General features: G+C 36.3%; 1 protein-coding gene across 1 annotated transcript in view; it reads left to right on the forward strand.

Annotated features, from left to right (window-relative positions):
* Positions 1 to 19,890, forward strand: part of LOC121327875 (integrin beta-like protein 1) — an 87,383-nt gene that overhangs the window by 66,404 nt on the left and 1,089 nt on the right. Inside the window, exons 8-10 of the mRNA XM_041272171.1 lie at positions 978 to 1,094; positions 9,790 to 9,936; positions 13,724 to 13,837. Coding sequence (XP_041128105.1) covers positions 978 to 1,094; positions 9,790 to 9,936; positions 13,724 to 13,837 — 378 coding nt within the window. The remainder of the gene's footprint in view (positions 1 to 977; positions 1,095 to 9,789; positions 9,937 to 13,723; positions 13,838 to 19,890) is intronic.

Here is a 19,890-nt window from a genome sequence, read left to right on the forward strand (position 1 = left end):
AAAGGTCAATGTCCTGGAGTGGCCCAGTCAAAGCCCAGACCTCAATCCAATTGAGAATATGTGGAAAGAGTTGAAAATTGCTGTTAACCAAAAGGTCCCCATCCAACTTGACAGAACTTGAGCAATTTTGCAAAGAAAAGGGACAAAAATTGCAGTGTCCAGATGTGCAAAGCTGGTAGAGACTTAATCAAATAGACTCATGGCTGTAATTGCTGCCAAAGGTGCCTCTACCAAATATTGACTCAAGGGGATGAATACTTATGCAATCAATTATTTTCTGTTTTGTATTTGTAATTAATTTAGAACACTTTGTAGATTTTATTTTTCACTTGACATTACGGACTTCTGTGAGTTGATCAGTGGCAAAACTCCAAATTAAATACATTTAGATTCCATATTGTAACAATAAAATGTGGAAAAGTCCAAGGGGGGTGAATACTTTTGAGAGCCACTGTATATATACTGTATTATATTTACAGTGTTACTGTACATGTTTTTACCACCATGTACTGTATATCTTCATTGTGCAAATGTAGTCCTTCAAATGGTGTACAAGATATTTTAAACATAGCAGTAAAACAGGTTAGTGTATATATTTGAATTGTGCTTGGCATCCAAAAAGAGGTAGTTTGTTGGTTTCAAAGATGCTCATATTGACTACAAACTGTTCCACTGATACACAGACTGGTCCTAACATACAAAACCTGCTGTTCTGAAAACAGCAGGCATATTCCTTCATATATCAGTTTTTCATTTCACAATACAGGAACTCAAGTTTCAGCTTATGGGTCACCAGTAGGAACTGAAAGGTTGCATTTGTGTATTTGAATCAAAGATTGTAGGATATTGCAGTTTGTTTCCAAAGTACATCATCAGAGAATTCATGTTTTTTTAAAATGTTTTATGCATTACTTCAGTATTTTATTTTGGGCTTGCACTGCAGTTCCTACAGATTCTTCTACTGTTTTTGTTTTCAGGAAAGTGTCAGTGTGGTCAATGCACCTGCTTCCCACCGGGAGATAAAAGAGTTCATGGAAAGAACTGTGAGTGTGATGATCGTCAGTGTGAGGACATTAATGGAGAGACATGCGGTGGTAAGCGTTACTCCTATTATATAATGTAAATAAGTAATTAACAAATGTACTTAGCGGATTGCTGTAGACACAGTTAAAAATGTATGGTTTGCTTTGAAAAACACTGTAAAATAATAATCATTGTTATATTTCTGGAAGGAGAATCTGCCCACCAAACAAGACGTCATCTCCAAGCGCATAAAGGCTCCATGGGGCCTTTATTCATGTTGTTTCTTTTGTTTGGCCTCTCCATCAAGCACGGCAGGGCTGAATAGGAAGACGGCCATCCTTAGAGCATAGAGGAAGTGTTTCTTCCTACCAATTAGGAGGGTTCTTTTCCTTACCTGACTGCCGAGAGGTTGGTATTTAGTCATGCTCTGGGGGGCGGGCCCCTGTCTCAGCAGCTACTTTTCAGGCTATTGCGTTAACCATTCATCATTTTCATTTTATCCATTCATTCATCCTTTTCTATCTTTTGGGGGTAGGCGGCAGTGTGCCACTGCGGTTTTTTTTTCATCATCTTCATTAATTTGTCTGTTCATTTGCAACTCAATTTAATTCAGTCCTGAATGTTGTATACTCTGTATTTTTTTTTTATATTATTGCAGCATAGAACTAGTACTTTGTTTGGTGATAGGGGTCCCCACCCCCACCCCCCCACCTTATACTCATGGTTTAAAGCTCTAGATGGCAGGGCCCCCCAAGTGGATTACACTGTGAAAGCACAGTCATATAATATGCAGGGTGGGTCATACAGTCAGGGGAACACATGTTCACGTCTTGGCTTTGTGAAATAGTCAATCTTCCAGCGGGAGTGCCGCATTGACTCCAGTGTTCTCCTTATCATGTTTCAGTGAACCCTACTGGCCATGCTCCTCAGTTTAAGCAGACACCTGCAGGGCTGGCCTTTAACCTCCAGAGATGGCCAGCTAGTCGACATCCACTCTTAAGTTTCTGGCTCTAAAGAGGCAGTTGGGTTGGTTGTGGTTTCAGAGGATGCCCGCTGACCTTTGGAGCTATTGTAGGGAATAGCTGCATTGAGGGCACATAATTGGATGTTTTAAATAGAGAAAATCACAGGCAAAATAATTTTACACTCTGGGTGTCCCAGGCAGGGTATTGTCTACTGCTATTTTTAAGTTGTCATTAGAAATAAAAATCAGAGCTTCTTGTAATTCACAGGTGTTCTTCCTGAGAAAATACTAGTGTCTATTGTTAGCTTGAAATTGCCCAATAGGGATTTAGAAATAGCCTATTATGTGGATAACAAGAGATAATTCATGGCTGAACATACATTTTAACTTCAGTACAAACATGTAAACTATTCTGAGGCTTTTCCCATTGTGCTCATATTTGTTAAAATATGTGCATTTGATTTTAATAGTAAGCAGTGTTGTGTGGTTGATTATACATGGACTCAGCAGTGCTTGAAGAGGATCAGCCTACCTTAAATAGTAATGACACTGTCGAATTTAAATGCAGGACTCTGGGTGTGTAATTCAATCAAAATGGCAGCATAATAACATTCAAACAACATGGTAGCAGATTCAATCTGCAACAGGATTTAGTATTTATTAATTACAAAAACTATAAAGCTGCAATTTTAAAAACATAACAAACCATTTATAACAACACCCATCCCTCTAACTGGTTATCTATTTACCTTTAATGGTGAAATCATTACTATTTTAACTGCTTTATTCTATTTTTGCATTCAGTGCTGCACACTGTACTTCCCCGGTTCATAATTATTATTAAGCTTCACTGACCACCATTTAAGGAAGAAAAAATCTATCAATGTCACTTGCAAATTCTCAAGTCCAGCCACCATGTATTTCTGTTATTATTAATACAATATGAATCATTATGCATTAATGTATGCCCAAATAAAAATATAGGTGCACTGCTTCTAGACCTTGATTTCTGACCTTGAGTCAAATTCAAGTAACACATTGAATTTCATTTTAGAAATATAGGGGTTTTTTTTTTGTTTGTTTGTTTGGGTTTTTTTTTGTCAAATAAGTCTAAAGGTAAGCAGCTGACTGAGAGGGCCTCTTGGGTAGGTGACTTTCTGAGCTACCTAGGTTACAGGACTTAACCCCTTTTGCTCATATGCAACTCCACACAACTCTCCAATATGAAAAAATACATAAATGTGTAGTCTATGGTAAACTGTTTCACCTCACCCTGCTAACACGGGCCCCCTACTGGTCAGATGCCCAGTGAGTTTGGGTGGACACCTACTGTACAGTCATTCTCCTTCAGACATCTGCTATCAACTTCTTGGGTGTAAGTAGGTAATTGGCTTTGTAGTGGGTATAGAGGACTCTTCATTTAAGATTACACTGACATTATTTAATCTTTATAAATACCAATTGAACCTTCACATATGACTCATATGTCTTAGAGAATTCATAATGATTGAAAGTAAAAGGTACTTGAAAGTAAAAGGTTCTAATGAGTCAATATTGTTGTTTAAAAATAGTAACAATGATGATAATAATAATCAAACTTAAACCACTTTGCCCACTGCAGGCATTTGGAACTATAGTCCACTCCATTTTAAGTAACACAGATTACTAAATTAGATTATTGCCCACGTTGTCAAACTGGTACCACAGCAATAATGATCCATGATGTGGTACTGAACAGAAAAGCCAGAGCACTTGCTGATATGTTTTTTTTTTTAATCGCATTGCCTGCAGTGATTTAGAGGACATATCTCAAACCCTAGTGCATTAGAGCGGACATTTTGAAAAGAGCTTTGAAACACAGTTTAAAGTATGAAAAGTTGTCAGGATGTTAACCACAAAAAGTAAAATGACAAGCATGTTATTTAAGCAGTTTTAGCAACACATGGGGATGTAGAAAGCTACAGTTTTCAGAACCCCGCTATATTCAAAGCTTTAACCCTTTTTGCTTATTTTTAAAAATGTTCCCTTTCACCATTGCCGCTGCGCAGCTCTGAATTCCACTATTAACTGTTCTATGGCCCTTGGCAGTATTTAATTAATCAAACAAAAGATCATCTGGTTGGCAGTGATATCCTGCAGATATGGCTGCATTGTGGCTTGGGTAGCGTCTGCTGTCCAGACATGTTTGAATGGAAAAACATGCTCAATGTTAACACAGAGTCACGCCTCAGGCCCTCAGGCTCTCAGTCTAAGACACAAACAATGTATTTTGCCACAGGTCTTGGGGCTTATATCAAAAAGTTCTCAGTCGGTGGTCTCTCTGTGGACTGCTGATATGTATGTGCCTAGTACTAATACAGTCCTGGTCTGAGCCTTTGGGCAGATTGCTCTAATCACAGTTAACATGACTTTCACTTTTCCAAATCTCTGGGGATACTGAGCTCGCAGTCTGAAGAATTAAACTGGTAATGTTGATTTTATTCTAAAAACATCACCTGCTGCAGTATCCTGACAGTTTGACCTGAAAAAAATACAAGTATCTTCCAAAGCAGGCATGTGCTTGTTGTATTTCCTTTCAGGATCAGTTCAGTTGAGCTTTGGATTTACCAGATCTTTGCCCTCTGATATGGATCAATCAGCAATAAAAGATGGGGCATTAGTGTGAAAGGTTTAAACATACACATAGGACTGCAGCTTTGGTGCTTAGACAGGTCTTGAGATTGGATTGGTCTGTAGTTGCCTTAATAAAATGTGTCCCCACTTTATTTTCTATTATCTCATATGCCAATCATGGCTGTTTCAATTAATCTTGCTACTGTATATTTTGCTGATGCATCATCAAAGCAAACTAAGAACTCTGAACTAGAACTGAATCTATTCTCTAACAAATGTTTTTTTTCCTAAATAGAATCCTGCAATATCTTAAAAAAATTACCGCTACTATGCAAGATGCACATGGATGTTGTTTTTTTTTTTTTTTCATGGACCCCTTCTCATGGAATAGCTAAAGTTGCTAAACAAATGTATAGTTTCACAGATGGATTGGGAAAGTCTCTCGAAATATGCAATGTTAAAACAGATGTAGCAAGTTATTTTTCTCATTGATGCAGCTCCAACTTATCTGTGATTTATTACTGACTTATCTTGTTGTTTGGAACAGTCAACAAATCTACTTAATGGATTAGAGAAAAAAAGCAAAATTCAATGTGGAATTAAAATGCAATGTAATCTAATTACCCTGACTTACTGGTCTGAGGCTATGTTCACACTGGGTGTGTTTACTGATTTGGTTTGCACTCGTTATGATTCGGTACGTTTGGTATGAAGAGCGAACTACAAAGTCCACTTGAAAATGAACCGTACCACCTATAGAGGTGGTCCACCTATAGAGGTGGTCTCATTCCATTTGGTCCGCTTGCTAAATCTCAGTGTTAACAACTGCTGGACTCTGTCCTTTTGCACATAGGAAACAAAATATTCAAGGTAACCTGACTCGGAAGTAAACATTTCATGCATAGTTTAGTTCTAATTCTGAAGAAACAAGTAAAGCAAAAACCAAAATGTGTCAGGGAACTGACAATGCGAGAAACTGAAGCTTGAAACTAAATATTGCTATACACCAAAATCCAAGCTGAACTGGACAAAACTCACAATAATAATAAAACATTTTCTTAAAGACTAAATGAGAAGGATTTAATAGAAACTGTGTACAATGTAGGCTTAAGGTGAAGAAACTTTGTCAAAATTATTTCAAGATGAGAGACCTATTAATAAAAAGCACAGTATTTGCAGCAGTAAAGAAAATTGTATTTTGAGCAATTGGATAAAGCCATAACTAATCTGTTTTTGCAAACTGCTCTGTGAACACAAACGGACTTGGTCCTGAAAAAAATGGAAAAGGACCAAATGAACGTACATGTGAACAGCAAGCAATTTGATACATTGTTTCAAAGGAATTGAACCAGACATTGTTTAAACTGATAAGATTGTTTTTAGTCTGCTCATGCTATTTGCTTATTTGCACAGTACCTCTATACTCCTACCAGAAGGTAGGAGCTGTTGCAAATAAGATCTTAATGAGCCATTTTAGAAATGCCTATAACTTTTTTTTTTTTTATTGTCAAAAAATATACACTGTACATATTGGAATTTGGTAAAGCACTACTGAAAAGTAGAAGACAAATTAACACATGAAATCCAATTTGAATTGTAAAACTGTTAACAGAAGTTCACATTTATAACATTTGGCAGGCTGACAGCATTCTATTGGTTACTATTGACATCTTAAAAAAATTGTTGCAATGAGTAAAGTTTTCAATCAAAATATCTTTTCCAACACTGCATCTTCTGCTCTCCTAGAGTTTTTACAATAAACATTTTCGGGTTTATTTAGCCGTCTGTGAAGAAACCTGGAGGAACTATGTAAACAGTTTCCTATTAATACTGTGACTATCACATGTTAAACGAATCCTTGAAGACCCACACTGACTCACCATCTACGTCAAAATGGAGCTAGTGGAGAACACTGACCTTTTATCAACATCAGACAGACTTCATTATGATGTCCATCTTATACTGATGAAACATTGGACCTCCAGCTCACTTATCTGTCTGTCTCCTTCTGTTTTTCTCATGGACTTATTGTCCTGAAAATAGCAGGGACAAACAGTGACTCAGTGCCAAAACATTCCAGTGCACTACCGTGCAGTCATACTGAAAAAGTAGAAATTGTGAAAAAAAGCAGAAATTGCCAACCTGTTTCTAATGCTAGGACAAAAGTTTTCATGCACATAGAGAAACAGACAGAGTGTTAGGATACAGACAGCTGTCTTTAATCCATGTAGCCTACGCTTCAGTTCAGAGCACAGAGAAGAGTGAGCGAAGGTCATTTGCTATTTGACAGCTATTCAAAGCCCTAGTGAAACGTGCTTTGCTTAAATGAGCGAGTCCTTAAGTGGCCAAGATTTTTTTCACAGACTCATTGCAAGTGGCTGGCTGATTGGCAAAGGCTCGTCTTGTCACAGTGAACTAGTCTGGAAATAGAAAATGAAAGCCAGATGCTATGGGTGTAGTCTGTTAAGGTTAATGAAGTTGAAGTTGGAAGAAAGTACCGGTACAGTACTGTTACTGTTAACACTTGCTGATGAAGTTACAACCATACATAAAGAAAGTGATACACAAAATGCATGCAAAAATATGTACAATAATGTGTTTACAAATTGAAATGTACTTGAATAGCCATACAGCTAACTATACTGTTGATTATATTGCATATTTCTATCATTTGATTGCCTACAGGACACAACTGGAAACTTCTAAACACATTTTTATCAATAAATATGATCAAACCTGTTTAATATTACTCTTGTCAAAATAACTATCTGCTTATTATCACCAAATTATATCCAGAATACAGTGGGTTTATATAAGGACAAGCTCCTGATAATATCATTTAGAAATTATTGTCACACTCCATTTAATATCACTCACATGTACCAGTCATAGATTAGAAAGTTTACATGAAAGTTAAAGTATCAAAAAGTTCTAACATTCAAAGTATAATAGCACAGTAACATTAAAAGGTTTTTACTGTAAAAACATTCATGTGTATTGTGACAAAGACGGCTGTAGTGGGGATGTCAGACCAGAAGAAACATACAGTACTGCAAGATGAAATGATAAATGGATGCGCTGCTTCGCGTTTTATTATTATAAAATAAAACAGGACAAAAAACAGGACAAGGCACTTGACGCCAAAATAAATAGACAAACAAAACAAACTAACACTTAAACAAACAGTGCACTAACAGACAAACATGACGAGTCAAAACAACGCTTATATATTTACGTTTAGTTATCGTTTTAAATTCTCTCCTCTCCACACCCGTTCTCTACTCACCGAACACACAACCCCAAGTGAGTAAAAACATGCAGCTTTTATGCAGCTGTATCGAGACTCGATTGCTAATCAATCATTCATTTGGAGTCTTGGTACAACTGCACGTGAATTAATAAAAGTGCAAGTCCTCGTATTATTACATATTACATATTATTACATTTTACCTGCATGTGAAGTGCTGTGCAATCCTCATGCCTAAATACAAATATACATTTTAAACACTTGAGTTACACAGACCCATTTATAGTCTGTGTACCAATTACTATACACCAACAGTAACACACTACACGTAACATACAACACAACACAAATAGCCCAGGGACGGGGCACTTTGCCACATGTATGTATTAAAAAATACAGGTAAAATATTCTTGCTACAGCATCTATAAATACAAAGATAAATAGTAACCACAGCACAAAAAGGATCAAAAAGGACATGGATCAATGTTCTGAGGTAGCATAAAATAATACCCATGGTGAATTGCTTTGATGAACCACAATTAAAATCTAAATAAACAAAATGAATATTTCATGAAAGTTTTTCAAGCCAAATGAAATCATTTGAAACATGCTCAGAGTATTTAACCAATCAATAAAACCAATTTATAAAGTGATGTGAATATATCAATTCAATTAGATTAATGTATTCAGTATGTATTAGTTTTCGGATTGTGCTGGTTTAATGCACAAGGTCTTGTTTTGCTAATTTGTGACAAGAATACCGATTTAATCAGGGCTGCATTTCAATTTAAAATAAGAACAAGCCTTATATATAAACAAAAGGGGTTTTCAGATCCTCCTGTTTGAAAAATAAAGCACTCCTGTTACCAGTTCCTCACAGCAGTTTGTTCTTTTTATAACTTTCATATCACTTTCATTGAATTCACAGCTTACATAAAAGTCACCATCTATCCAAGTTTTCAGAAATCAGCTTTCAAAAGAGAGAGAAAAAAGTAATGTTGCAAGAAAACCTGTAACTATACGCCATCTGCATCCTACTTAAAACAACAGCAGGCTTCAGAAGCCACCGGGGCTGCTGCTGTTAGCTATATGCATGATTCAAATCATTTGTATGCACAAACTGTCTTTAACAAGAGAGATGTTCGATATTTACCTTACTGTGTATGGGAATGATGTCAGATACCATATTGAACTTATCTCAAAGCCTGTTTTGCATGTTGGTCATCTTACCAACATGTAAAACTAAGTAGTAATATCACGTATGATAAGGTACACTGTACGTGTACACGAATTGACAGTTAAAAGCAGTCCTTCATCAGCAGGCCATTGACTTTTACTGTATCATCTACAACTAGATCCATAAAAGATCAAACATCCTCAACCAAAATGAGCAGGAATCAATAGTGCTATAATAACAGTTCTGTGGATTGAATTACAATGGACCCTTGTCTTTAAGCAGAACTCCAAAGACTTAATGGTTTGATAAAATGTGCTACATTAGCAAGTGTTTGATTATCTGCAAGGTGCTAGGGAACCACATTTCAAGTTCCCCAGGGCCTTTCTGCTAGCTTTCTAAAAGATTGATCCTCTAAAGTAGTGTTTCCCAACCCTGTTCCTGATGGCACATCGTGTCTGCTGGTTTTCGTTCCAACACAGCGCTCAATTGAACCCTTCATTGAACTAATAAAGTGATTAACTGGGCATTTTCCCGTTATTATCAAGCTTTTTGTTTGTTGATATGGTTCAATTAAGCAATTGGGTGCTGCGTTGGAACGAAAACCAGAAGGCACTGTGTGCCGCCAGGAACAGGGCTGGGAAACACTGCTCTAAAGCAGTTACTGTCTTGGGAATTCATTTAGGCAGTTATAAATACTGAGCTGAGTGAAACCAATAAGTTGTAGTTGTGTTTGTAACCCATGCATATTCTCCCCTAACCTAACAGATCATGGCATTTGCTCATGTGGGCGGTGCATCTGCCAGGACGGTTGGTTTGGTAAACTCTGCCAGTTTGTTCGGAGTTGCAACATGACTGAAGAGGAGAGCAGGAGCCTCTGTGAAACATCTGATGGGGTCATGTGCACAGGGAAAGGTAATGACCTCTTCAGAACCATCTTCTCAAAAACAACACCACCCTAATCTTTATTTCAAAAATGTTACTAAAGTGATCCCTCTACGCCCAAAGAGTCTGAAATGCTACTGTAATTCATGTGTCTTTGTCTTTCCATATGGGAAAATGTTACACTTTTGCTTGATTCTCCAAATGCTCCGTGTGTGGATTGTTTGCACCGTAGAACTGCAAGTGATAGAAATGTGGCAGTCTGGCTGCGGTGGTGTCATTTTATTTCCATAAAGGCTCTTTGTGTCCCTTTGCTGACCGATAAAGTTTTACCCATGCTCAACAATAAGACATGCAAATCTGGTTTGCCATTTCGGCTATATTACTGTTTATTTTGCTTTTAATTTAGATTATGTGAACATATCATTCACACTTGTGACGCTTAACAACATTAATGTTATCAAGAGTTTTTTTTCTTTAATACGTTGGATATGTTTTAATTTGGATTAATACATGTTTTAATTGTTTTATTTTTGTCAATGGTACTGCAGGACTCTATTGTTCTAATTTGATCTAAGTTTGCAGCCATTGAAGATGAGCAAAAAAAAAGAGATTGTTGACCTTGATGCACTTTCTCTAAATTCATTATTTAACTTAATGCTTACATGCAAATGATTGGCGGTGCCCCTTGTCCTGTGCTAAACTGATTTAGGCTGGCAATAATCAAGACAATTGAATGGCAAGAAGCCATTAGTTGTGTTATGTCTCTTTTTTCCTCACTTATAAGTGGACTGGAGCATTAAATGTATCTCGTTATTTCCTAATTTGAATGTGTTCAATAATAACATTTAGCTGAATTGTTATTTTTTTCTTAAAGTAAGGCATTGACATACTTAAAATCCATTAGCCCTTTGGTTCTACTGTATTTAATTGGGTTAGATAGTGGTATCTGCATAGTGCCACATTTTAAATAATTCAAATAGGAAATTAGATACATGTTATGTTGTTGGTCAAAATCTAAGATGAAGGTGGAACCAATCACCAAGGAAATGTTTCAGGACATTGGCAGCCAATAAACCAGTAAAGCGTGTGCAGGATAACTGAACAAGGAGGGTATTCATTCTGGTATTCTGGATGTAATTAAGTTTTGAATTTATTCTGTAGACAGTTTCAGAATATAGAATGCACTGTTTACATGACTGGAATTCCCGTTTGGAATGGTGGATTAGAAACAGAAACAGAGTTTCTCTGTCATATGTACTGATCAAAGGATAATTTGTTAAAATCGACTGGGGAATGAAATGGCGTAGTGTTAGTATTTGTTCATGTGGAACAATCTATTTGAATAAATAAGTTATTTTTGATTTTTAATAAAAACAATTCCAAAGAAATGGATTCATTCCAAGTAGTTAATTAACAGATTGTCAGTTAGAGAAAAACGGTCTTTAAGTAACAGGAAAAGAGTCATTGTCAGGTGAGTAATTATATTATACATTTTATTTTAAACAATACTTTATTAATGGCAGCTCCTGCTATTGTTCTCAGCCAATCAGAGACATGTTTTTTTTTCATTAGGTTTATAACACAATGTACTTAGTTGTTTAGACAAATATGGGTTGCCACGATAGATACCCATATTATGTTGAATGCATCACTGAAATTCTCCTGTTAACAAGTCCAGTAACAGTTACATTTATTTTTCCAACTAATGAGTATTTGGTGTACTATTATTTCAAGACTTGTATATGTCTAAAATCATGTTAAATTGATTGTTCCTAATTATGTTAAAATGTCAGACTAATTGATAAACGAATAAATAATAATACATAGTTTATTCTTGCTGTTTCAACAACAGGTATAGCTTGTTAACCCTGCTGTTAAGCCAACTTGTCCTTTTCAATTAATAAAAAATCTGGGTGGTAGACTGCCCATTCACTGCAACACATTGAGCTATGGTTCAATTAAGCAAAATGGTGTTTAATAAACCACAGTTACAGTATAATAAGAGCATATTGAAGACAAAACAACTCAAAGAGGAAGATCTAAACAGACATGACTTGTTTTTTTGCTCTTAGTCTTTCTGTCATTTTCATTGGTTATTTTCTGTAAATGCTAAAAACATATCTGACAGTTTCACTTTTTAGACAGCAAGTCACAAAGGCAGCTAAATAAACAAAGAGGAACAGGTGCCTATTTTAATGATCTGGAATCTGGGGCAAGTTTTATATTTACAAATGTAATATCCTGAAGTCCAATGACCCCAAATCAGAATGAAAAACATGGCTTACAAAACACAGGTAGCAAATGGTAGCACAATTGTTACTGAAAAAATTCCACTTGACTGTCCTGTTATGAAATGGGTTTTAACAAATTTAAGTGCTGTCATTTTTTGGTAATTAAGGAGGTACTATATTAATATGTTGGATGGCTTGCATCATAAGAAGCATAATATAAATTCAATGGACTTCCACTGAGAATCTGACAAGGCGAAAACCTTCCTTCTGTACAAGAGATGACCCTTCAGTAAAAAGAGTCAAGTAGACAAATGGAATTCCTCTTTTCTCAGCCTCTACTTAGAAATCTCTAAAGTAAGTACAAATAGCATGGGTTGAATGGCATCTGCTTTCCCTTCAGGTGGCTGTGATCATGCATCATCTCTTCCCGTTGATGGGAAAGGGGGGTAGTGTTAAGAATCCTTCCTTATAAAGCTGGTCTGTGCAATGTTAAGCTTTCAAAAATTCTCAATTTAATTTGACAGCTGTTTGAAAAAAAAGCTTACAGCTACAACAAAGTGTTAGGGAATGTGTTGAAAGTTTCAAGAAAATTTTCATAGATAATAGGGATGCTGCTGGAACCTGGTTGGCATTCCGGGCCCAGGGGAAGCCTTCCTTTTTAACACAAGCTCAGGATTGTATCAGTGGGACATCAGTGCTAGATTATCCAGCTTGTTATTCTATTCTTTTGGTTGTAATGTGTTTCTATTCTGTGCTTTCTACTGTCCCAAAGACAAATACATTAATAAATACATTGCTGCCGATGTCCATTGTAAATGGATGTATGTAAATCATTGCAAGGGGGGTTTTGATTTTGAAAACATTGTGATGTTCAAAAAGTGCTTGTCATTATGTCACTTACTAATATATATATATATATATATATATATATATATATATATATATATATGTTATTTTTTCAAATCTGTTTTAATTGTTTCCTATTTTGATGTAAGAGGGTGGTATTTAAACAGTGCACCTGTGTTTCAAAATAGGAAGTTGTAAAATGTAAGAAAGGAAGCTGTAGAATGTAAAAAAGGAAGCCGATAGTAGGAAGCTTTCACTGAAAATATTTTCTAGGGCAGTGGACCTTATTGATATATACAGCTACACATGTCTTGGTTTAACTTAATGGTAAAAATAATTAAGCTGTATTAAATGTAATGTAAAAATAAGGTGACCATATGGCTGTTTTCAGTGAGACAGTTCAGGCTTTTCAACTCAAAAACCAATGGATTCTGGTACATTTTACCTGTCTCAGGTACCATTCCTTCCTTTAAGAGAAGCAGGACTACGCTTACCAGAATGCATTGAGTTGAAAAGCCTGAAATGTCCCAAACTGTCCACTGAACATGGAGCCATATGGTCACATTATGTAAAAAGTCAATTTGATGAGCCTTCCAGTATATTTGCCACTCAGATCATTTGTATTTGACATACTGTGTCCTGAGTTTTTAAGATTAGAGTTATTGTCCAGCGCTTAGATAAATTAAACACAAAGTTACATTGTTATGCAAACACTGCATTGACACATGTTTTTCTTTCAGGCTCCTGTCACTGTGGGAAATGCATCTGCGCGTCTCAGGAGTGGTATGTTTCTGGAGACTTCTGCGAGTGTGATGACAGAGACTGTGACACGCATGAAGGTCTTGTCTGTACAGGTAAAGCTGAAATATTCACCATCAGTGTCTACCAGGATCAGAAGCTAGTCTAAAATGCTTATTGTATGTAAAAATTAAACACTACAAGGCTGCTGTTTCTGGGTTTTCCTACCGGCAAAAAAAATAAAGAAAATGTAAATTAAAAAGTAGAAAAAAAACCTGCTATCAACAAGAACCATTGCTGCTTGCCGGGTTAAGTATGAGAAAATGTGTGAGTTTGATTGCCCTGAACAGTATAACCCAAGTAATATTACAAAATACAAAATCGGCTTACAGTAACTATTTGCTCAGCTAAGCCTAGCAGCTGCATAATTTTAAGATATACTGTATGTTCTCCATTTAAAATAAAGATTTAGAGATGTATTGTACTGTCAATATAATAATGTATGCAATAAAGTGCAATGTATCATTAATTTTACACATTTCAAACATGTCTTGGTACAGGTAATATATTGACTTTTTGCTAGCTTTCTGGCTGAATCATTTTATGACCGTACAAGTTTCAGTGCTTTTCACTCACTGCGGCTCATTTCTTTTTATGATATATGTAATTATGATTACACTGGAACAGTAGTATGAGTCACGGTTCTTAAGTAGATGCCTTTTTAGTTTTTGCACATCTTAGTTTAACATTTTGAGAGCATGACCAATACAAAAGCAATCTGCCATAAAGTATTTTTCTTTCAGTAATACTGACATGTGACTCTTACTGTAGAGTGGAGGTACACAGCTGCAAGCAAAGAGTGGATTTTCATTGCAACTGCAATGTCACTCATTGCAAAGTGCACGGTGTCTATTTATGTCTTAAAATAGAAAGAAACCAAGGCTTAGCAGTGATTAATAATAATGTATATTTAGCATATTGACATTGAGGTCTTTTATTTAACATCACATATAAAACAATGAGCAGGAAAATAATAAATGTAGTCTGAACATTGCTTATAAAAAAAAATGCTGCTGACACTCTTTTTGCATTAAAAAAAATTATACCCCACTCCCCACCCCAAAAAGGTTTTTGTTTCAGAGTTCAGGGATTTCATGCATTCTGCAGAGCAAATAGTTCTCATTAAATGTTAAAATGATGAGTGATGTGGAAAATTAAATGTATTAGCAATGGCTTTCGATTAATTTCATGCAGCAGTCGGAACCTACCAGGGTCAAGACCCAGTGTCAGGCAGGTTGGCTACGCAATTTCACACTGCTTTTGATAAAGCAGGGTTGACCTGGGTGACAGGCACAAGTACACAATGCGCGTATCAGTGCTCCGGAAGCAGCTTGTTACAGATGCTTCCTGGATTGAACTGTCAGTCCAAATGTTGATTAGAGCAAATGTTTCTTCATCCCTGCTGCAATCTGGCTCATGTTGTGTCTCAAGCAACACAAATATGGCTAAACACAAATGGAGGTGTGGTTGTTATTTTGTAGGTTCCACAGAGGAAACCTACGCTTCCCTGACTGTACAACTCACCCTGCACATCACACAGCTGTCCCTTTCCAGGGGCAACTCTTGGAGACCCCTCGCTGTTACATTTTAGCTCCAGTTTTCTATTTACTACATTTTTTTATATTTGCAGCTGTGGTGGACGATGAATGTTACTAACCTCACAGGGTATCTAGCAGTAATGCATGTGAAACACCTTCCTCCAAAATACATGCACAAATTAATTACAGTATGTTCTTTCCTTTTAATTCATGCTTGTTTATACTAAACTAATAAGGCTGACAACACTTTTCACCATGTTAATAGCAGGTCAACATGTGGCATTGAACTGATTTACACTGACTCTACTGCTACACAGTTCCACTAACAGTGGGACATTGACAACTTAAACAGAATAACAGCTTGTACTAATAAGGAAGAGACAAACAAAGGTGACAACTCCGAATGTCAGTGGGGAGTGAACCTGACAAAGTGTGGTTAATTACAGAGAAAGAATAAGGATTTGTTTTCTTCCACTAACATTTGTAGTGCTTGTGAAGACTATTTAACCAGTTTGAAAGATGTTTGTTTTTCTGATTTTGAAGTCACTGCCTAAAGTAAACAAGACCTCTTATTTATTTGGAGAACAGCACGTCACCACTTCTCTTCCTATTTGAACGTGTGAAATATACATAACCAGGTTGCATGGTTCTATGATGAAACCCCATTTTAGTGTTTTCAATATTGTAATGTTGTGATGGAAATGTGAAAAAGAAAAAAGTGTTTCCTGTTAACACTGGTGAACCAATAAACACAGTCCATGAGTCCATGGGTGATATACAATCTATTTTAGAGATATTTGTTTAATGATTTTAATATATTTGAACTGTAATTTGTGAAAGCTTTTTGTCCTTCTCATGCATATACAATCAGGATTATAAGACCTTTGAGCAAGTTTGACAGTTAATGGTGAAGGAGGAAATCACCCATTAAAACTAAAATTGTGTTGACGTCAGACAAGCCTTACTCATGGAGCTCTGATATGCCAGCATTCAGACTTCAACATTTATTTTTTCAGTTTCAATAAATAATAACGTTCTTTCCAGAGGGTACCGTCGCTGGTTGTGGAAGGGTTCCTTTTGAAACCCAAATAAAGCAAAAAGAGAAATAAAAAAAGTGTGTCAAAGAAATGCAAGCTTAGCTGTAGCACCCAAAGTGAAAGACCAGTTGAAGAACTTAAAAGTACATTTAATACAGTGTCCATTTGCAGAGGTATCTTCAGAATAGTTTTATTTTAAATTTGTTATGTAGGATTTTATTTTTTTAAGATTGAGCGCATCATATTTAAAAAGGTTCTGCTATGAGGTCTGGGGGGTTGAATTAAAAGAATGCTTTTATTGCAATTTGCCCACGATGGTCTCTTTAACAAAGCTGCTGTCCTGGAAAATGGTGCCATTTGATCTTTAATGTCCAGGCAGCACTTGCTTCAGGAACAGAACCTCCATGATTACAGGTCTCTATTAAACAATGGCACAGCGATGACTGAGCCACTAGGACAGCTTTTTACATTACGTGCTATCAAGGTGCAACAAGGTTATTTTCTTTTTACAGTTGCTACTGAAATCGGAATGAAAGGTGGTGTGAACGCAGACAAAATGTAGATATTTGTCAAATTTCCAATGTGGGGATAAAATACACAAACTACAAAACAGGAGTCAAGCCTATTAAGATACATCACCTTGATACATCACTCAGGTGCAAACATCTCCCACCACCTTATCCACAGCTGGCAATCACACACAGCAGGCTGGCTATCCCAGGAGCACCAGGTACTTCATTAATTAATTACAACAATTACACACATTACCCAATACTATTTACAATGTATACAGAACCTACTCTTCATGTGCAGGGCTCCTACCCTGCTACAGGAGAGCACACTGGATTAGGTGTACAGAGCAGAAGAGATAGCACAGCTGTTTTGTCTCACTCATTCTCACTTCCTGTATCCCTACAGGTCAACCCCCAAACAATATACAAGAACCCTAACAGCCCAAATCTAACCGTACATTAATTCAAATATGTATTTCAAAGGTGTAGACACACATTTCAAACATAGTGTAGCCAACAAATTAAGATTGTTAAAAACAAATCTACTGTAGTTTATTTCTAACTACTATTTTTTAAATAATTAATGCTGGTCCATTTTTTCAGAAGGAATTATTGTGTTTCTCCAAGCACTTTTGAGAACCCGAAAAAAGAGCAGTTTGAGCATAGCAACGGCAATGATGTCAACATACAGACTTTTTGAAACCATGTGTTCTGTTGAGTCTTATTTGCTGACTGCCCTTACAAACAGTGTTGTCAGTGAATTCGATGGCTCCCATTGTCTGTATGGCCGAAAGTGTCATATGAAAACCAGCGAAGCGGTTTGTCTTACGAGATGAAGCATAAATGTATTTGGGCATGAATACTGTCTGTATAAATGAAATTGTCCAGCAAACAAGACCTTGAAAGTGCAAAATCTATTATCCCTTCCGGGGATGAAAATTGAAAGTGCAGATCCAGGGAAATTCCACCCCCATCACCCCCCAGATACTGTCCTTAACAAGTACTTAACACAACTGCTGTTTTAATCTTTTTCTCTTTCTTTTCACAAGGACACTAGATTTCTCAGTCAGACAAGAGTACAGTAACCTACACAAGACATGCATTGAAACAAACAAGTTAACATTGCTAGCTCAATAAGTGCTTTTGAAGAAATGTAAAACACATAAAGTGTCTACAAGTATGTGATTAGGAGCTAAGCATGAGGAGAAGAAACAAAATTATAATAGGATGAAAGTCTAAAGCATTCTAGCTGATTGCTTGGATGTCTTTTATATTGTGTGCCTCTTGTCGGTTTTCTGATGAAACTAGTCTCTTTTTAAATTGTATCCCCGTTATATTGTATTTGTTGCAGCTACATACATCTGTTAGGAGAGTTGTCTTGTGCACAAAGACAGTCATTCAAATTCTAAACATACAATTCCTTATCGTACTGGTAACATAATTGTCAATGGGAAAATGTAAAGAGTATTTTTTTTTTTTTAAATGATTAGGTACCATCAGCCAATCAGTGTCCAGCTTTGGCAGGCTTCTATCAAACAGTAGATGGAAAGTCAGCGGATCATTTGTGAATCAAACTTAAAATCAGCCTGTGCGAGTGCTGTATTTGTCATTTTGACTTGCTGTATTGAAAGCGTAGTTCACTTCTATTGGACAGCAATTACTAAGCAGAGACACGATTGGTAAAAATGGTATTTTATTATCCACCAAAACCAGCCAATTAATTATTTGCCCTGATGAAATCAAACAGTCCTGTCCCCACAGCTGCTGAATCAGCCCGTCACAGGCTGTCAGCTCGACTGGAGCGCAGCATCATTCAACGACAACAAACCGAGACACCAACAATTCACTAACAGATATCTGTCACTGTCCATATATATATATAAAATCAGTTGTTTAATTATAATGATACTTTGGACATTCTTTAGCGAAAGTTATTGAGAGTATCAGTCTTCAGATGTATAAAGGCATATGACTGTATGGCTATAGGTTAAACTTACATTTTTGACCTATGTGCATACATTGTTACATACATATTACTGATTTACAGCTATGGCGTGTAATTAATGTCACTGGCTTGCTTGTTTTTAAATGTATCTGTTGCAATCCATTGAGTTCGGAAATCTGTTTAGTGGTCATTTAAGTTACTAATTAAACCTATGGTCCAATGAACACCCCATTGAGTGTGAAATGTTAGCTGAAGTGTCCACCAGCTAGACATAATTATTTGTTGTATTAATTTCTTACTTCAGCCATGGTCCAGTCAGTAAGGAAACTGTTTTCAAGCTAACAAGGTTCAGGTAACTATAAGTGACATCATGCCAAATTATTCCATACAAATTCTCCCAAAAAGCTTTTGTGCTAACATCACCATTTTAAAAAACAAGATTGGTTTGTTATTTTATTTGCCCGGCTTCTATTTTGGCAATACTGGTGGAAATTGTACAGGTATATCCCTTGAGAAGAGCTTTGTGACATATCTCTTCCTCAGCAAGGTGTTCAGTGGCTGTGGTTTGAACTGCTATTAAAGATGGCTATTTCAGTCCATGCTTGTTTGAAGGTTCCCATTTGAAAAGTCACCCATGTTACCACAGGACCAGTGACCAAGAAATGTTCAATTAACTGAATATCTCTCCTCCAGGGTTTGTTATTTATATGAATGCATTATTTAATGAAGATACATCATTCAAACAGGCCGCCATGACTGTGTTAATTGGAGTGTGTGTTTATCCATCACCCAAAGTCCATATATCATGACTTTAGAGGGTTAGGGAATGGCGCTTAGTCGTCTACTTTCAAGAAACATCAAACACTGAAAAGAAATCTTGACATTTGCTATGGGTTATGAAATAATGATCTTGGTTAATCAGGCAACAGTTGATTTGATTAAACCAGCTACATGATTAACATAAGCTTTCTATTTGAGAATTACACTAAAAACTCATACAATGGTTCTCTGTTGTTTTTCTCTTTACAAGAAAACAAAGATTTAATAAAAAGCTCTTGACAGAATACAAAAAGAAAA

The sequence above is a fragment of the Polyodon spathula genome, chromosome 15, assembly GCF_017654505.1.
Source record: "Polyodon spathula isolate WHYD16114869_AA chromosome 15, ASM1765450v1, whole genome shotgun sequence".
NCBI lineage: Eukaryota > Metazoa > Chordata > Actinopteri > Acipenseriformes > Polyodontidae > Polyodon > Polyodon spathula.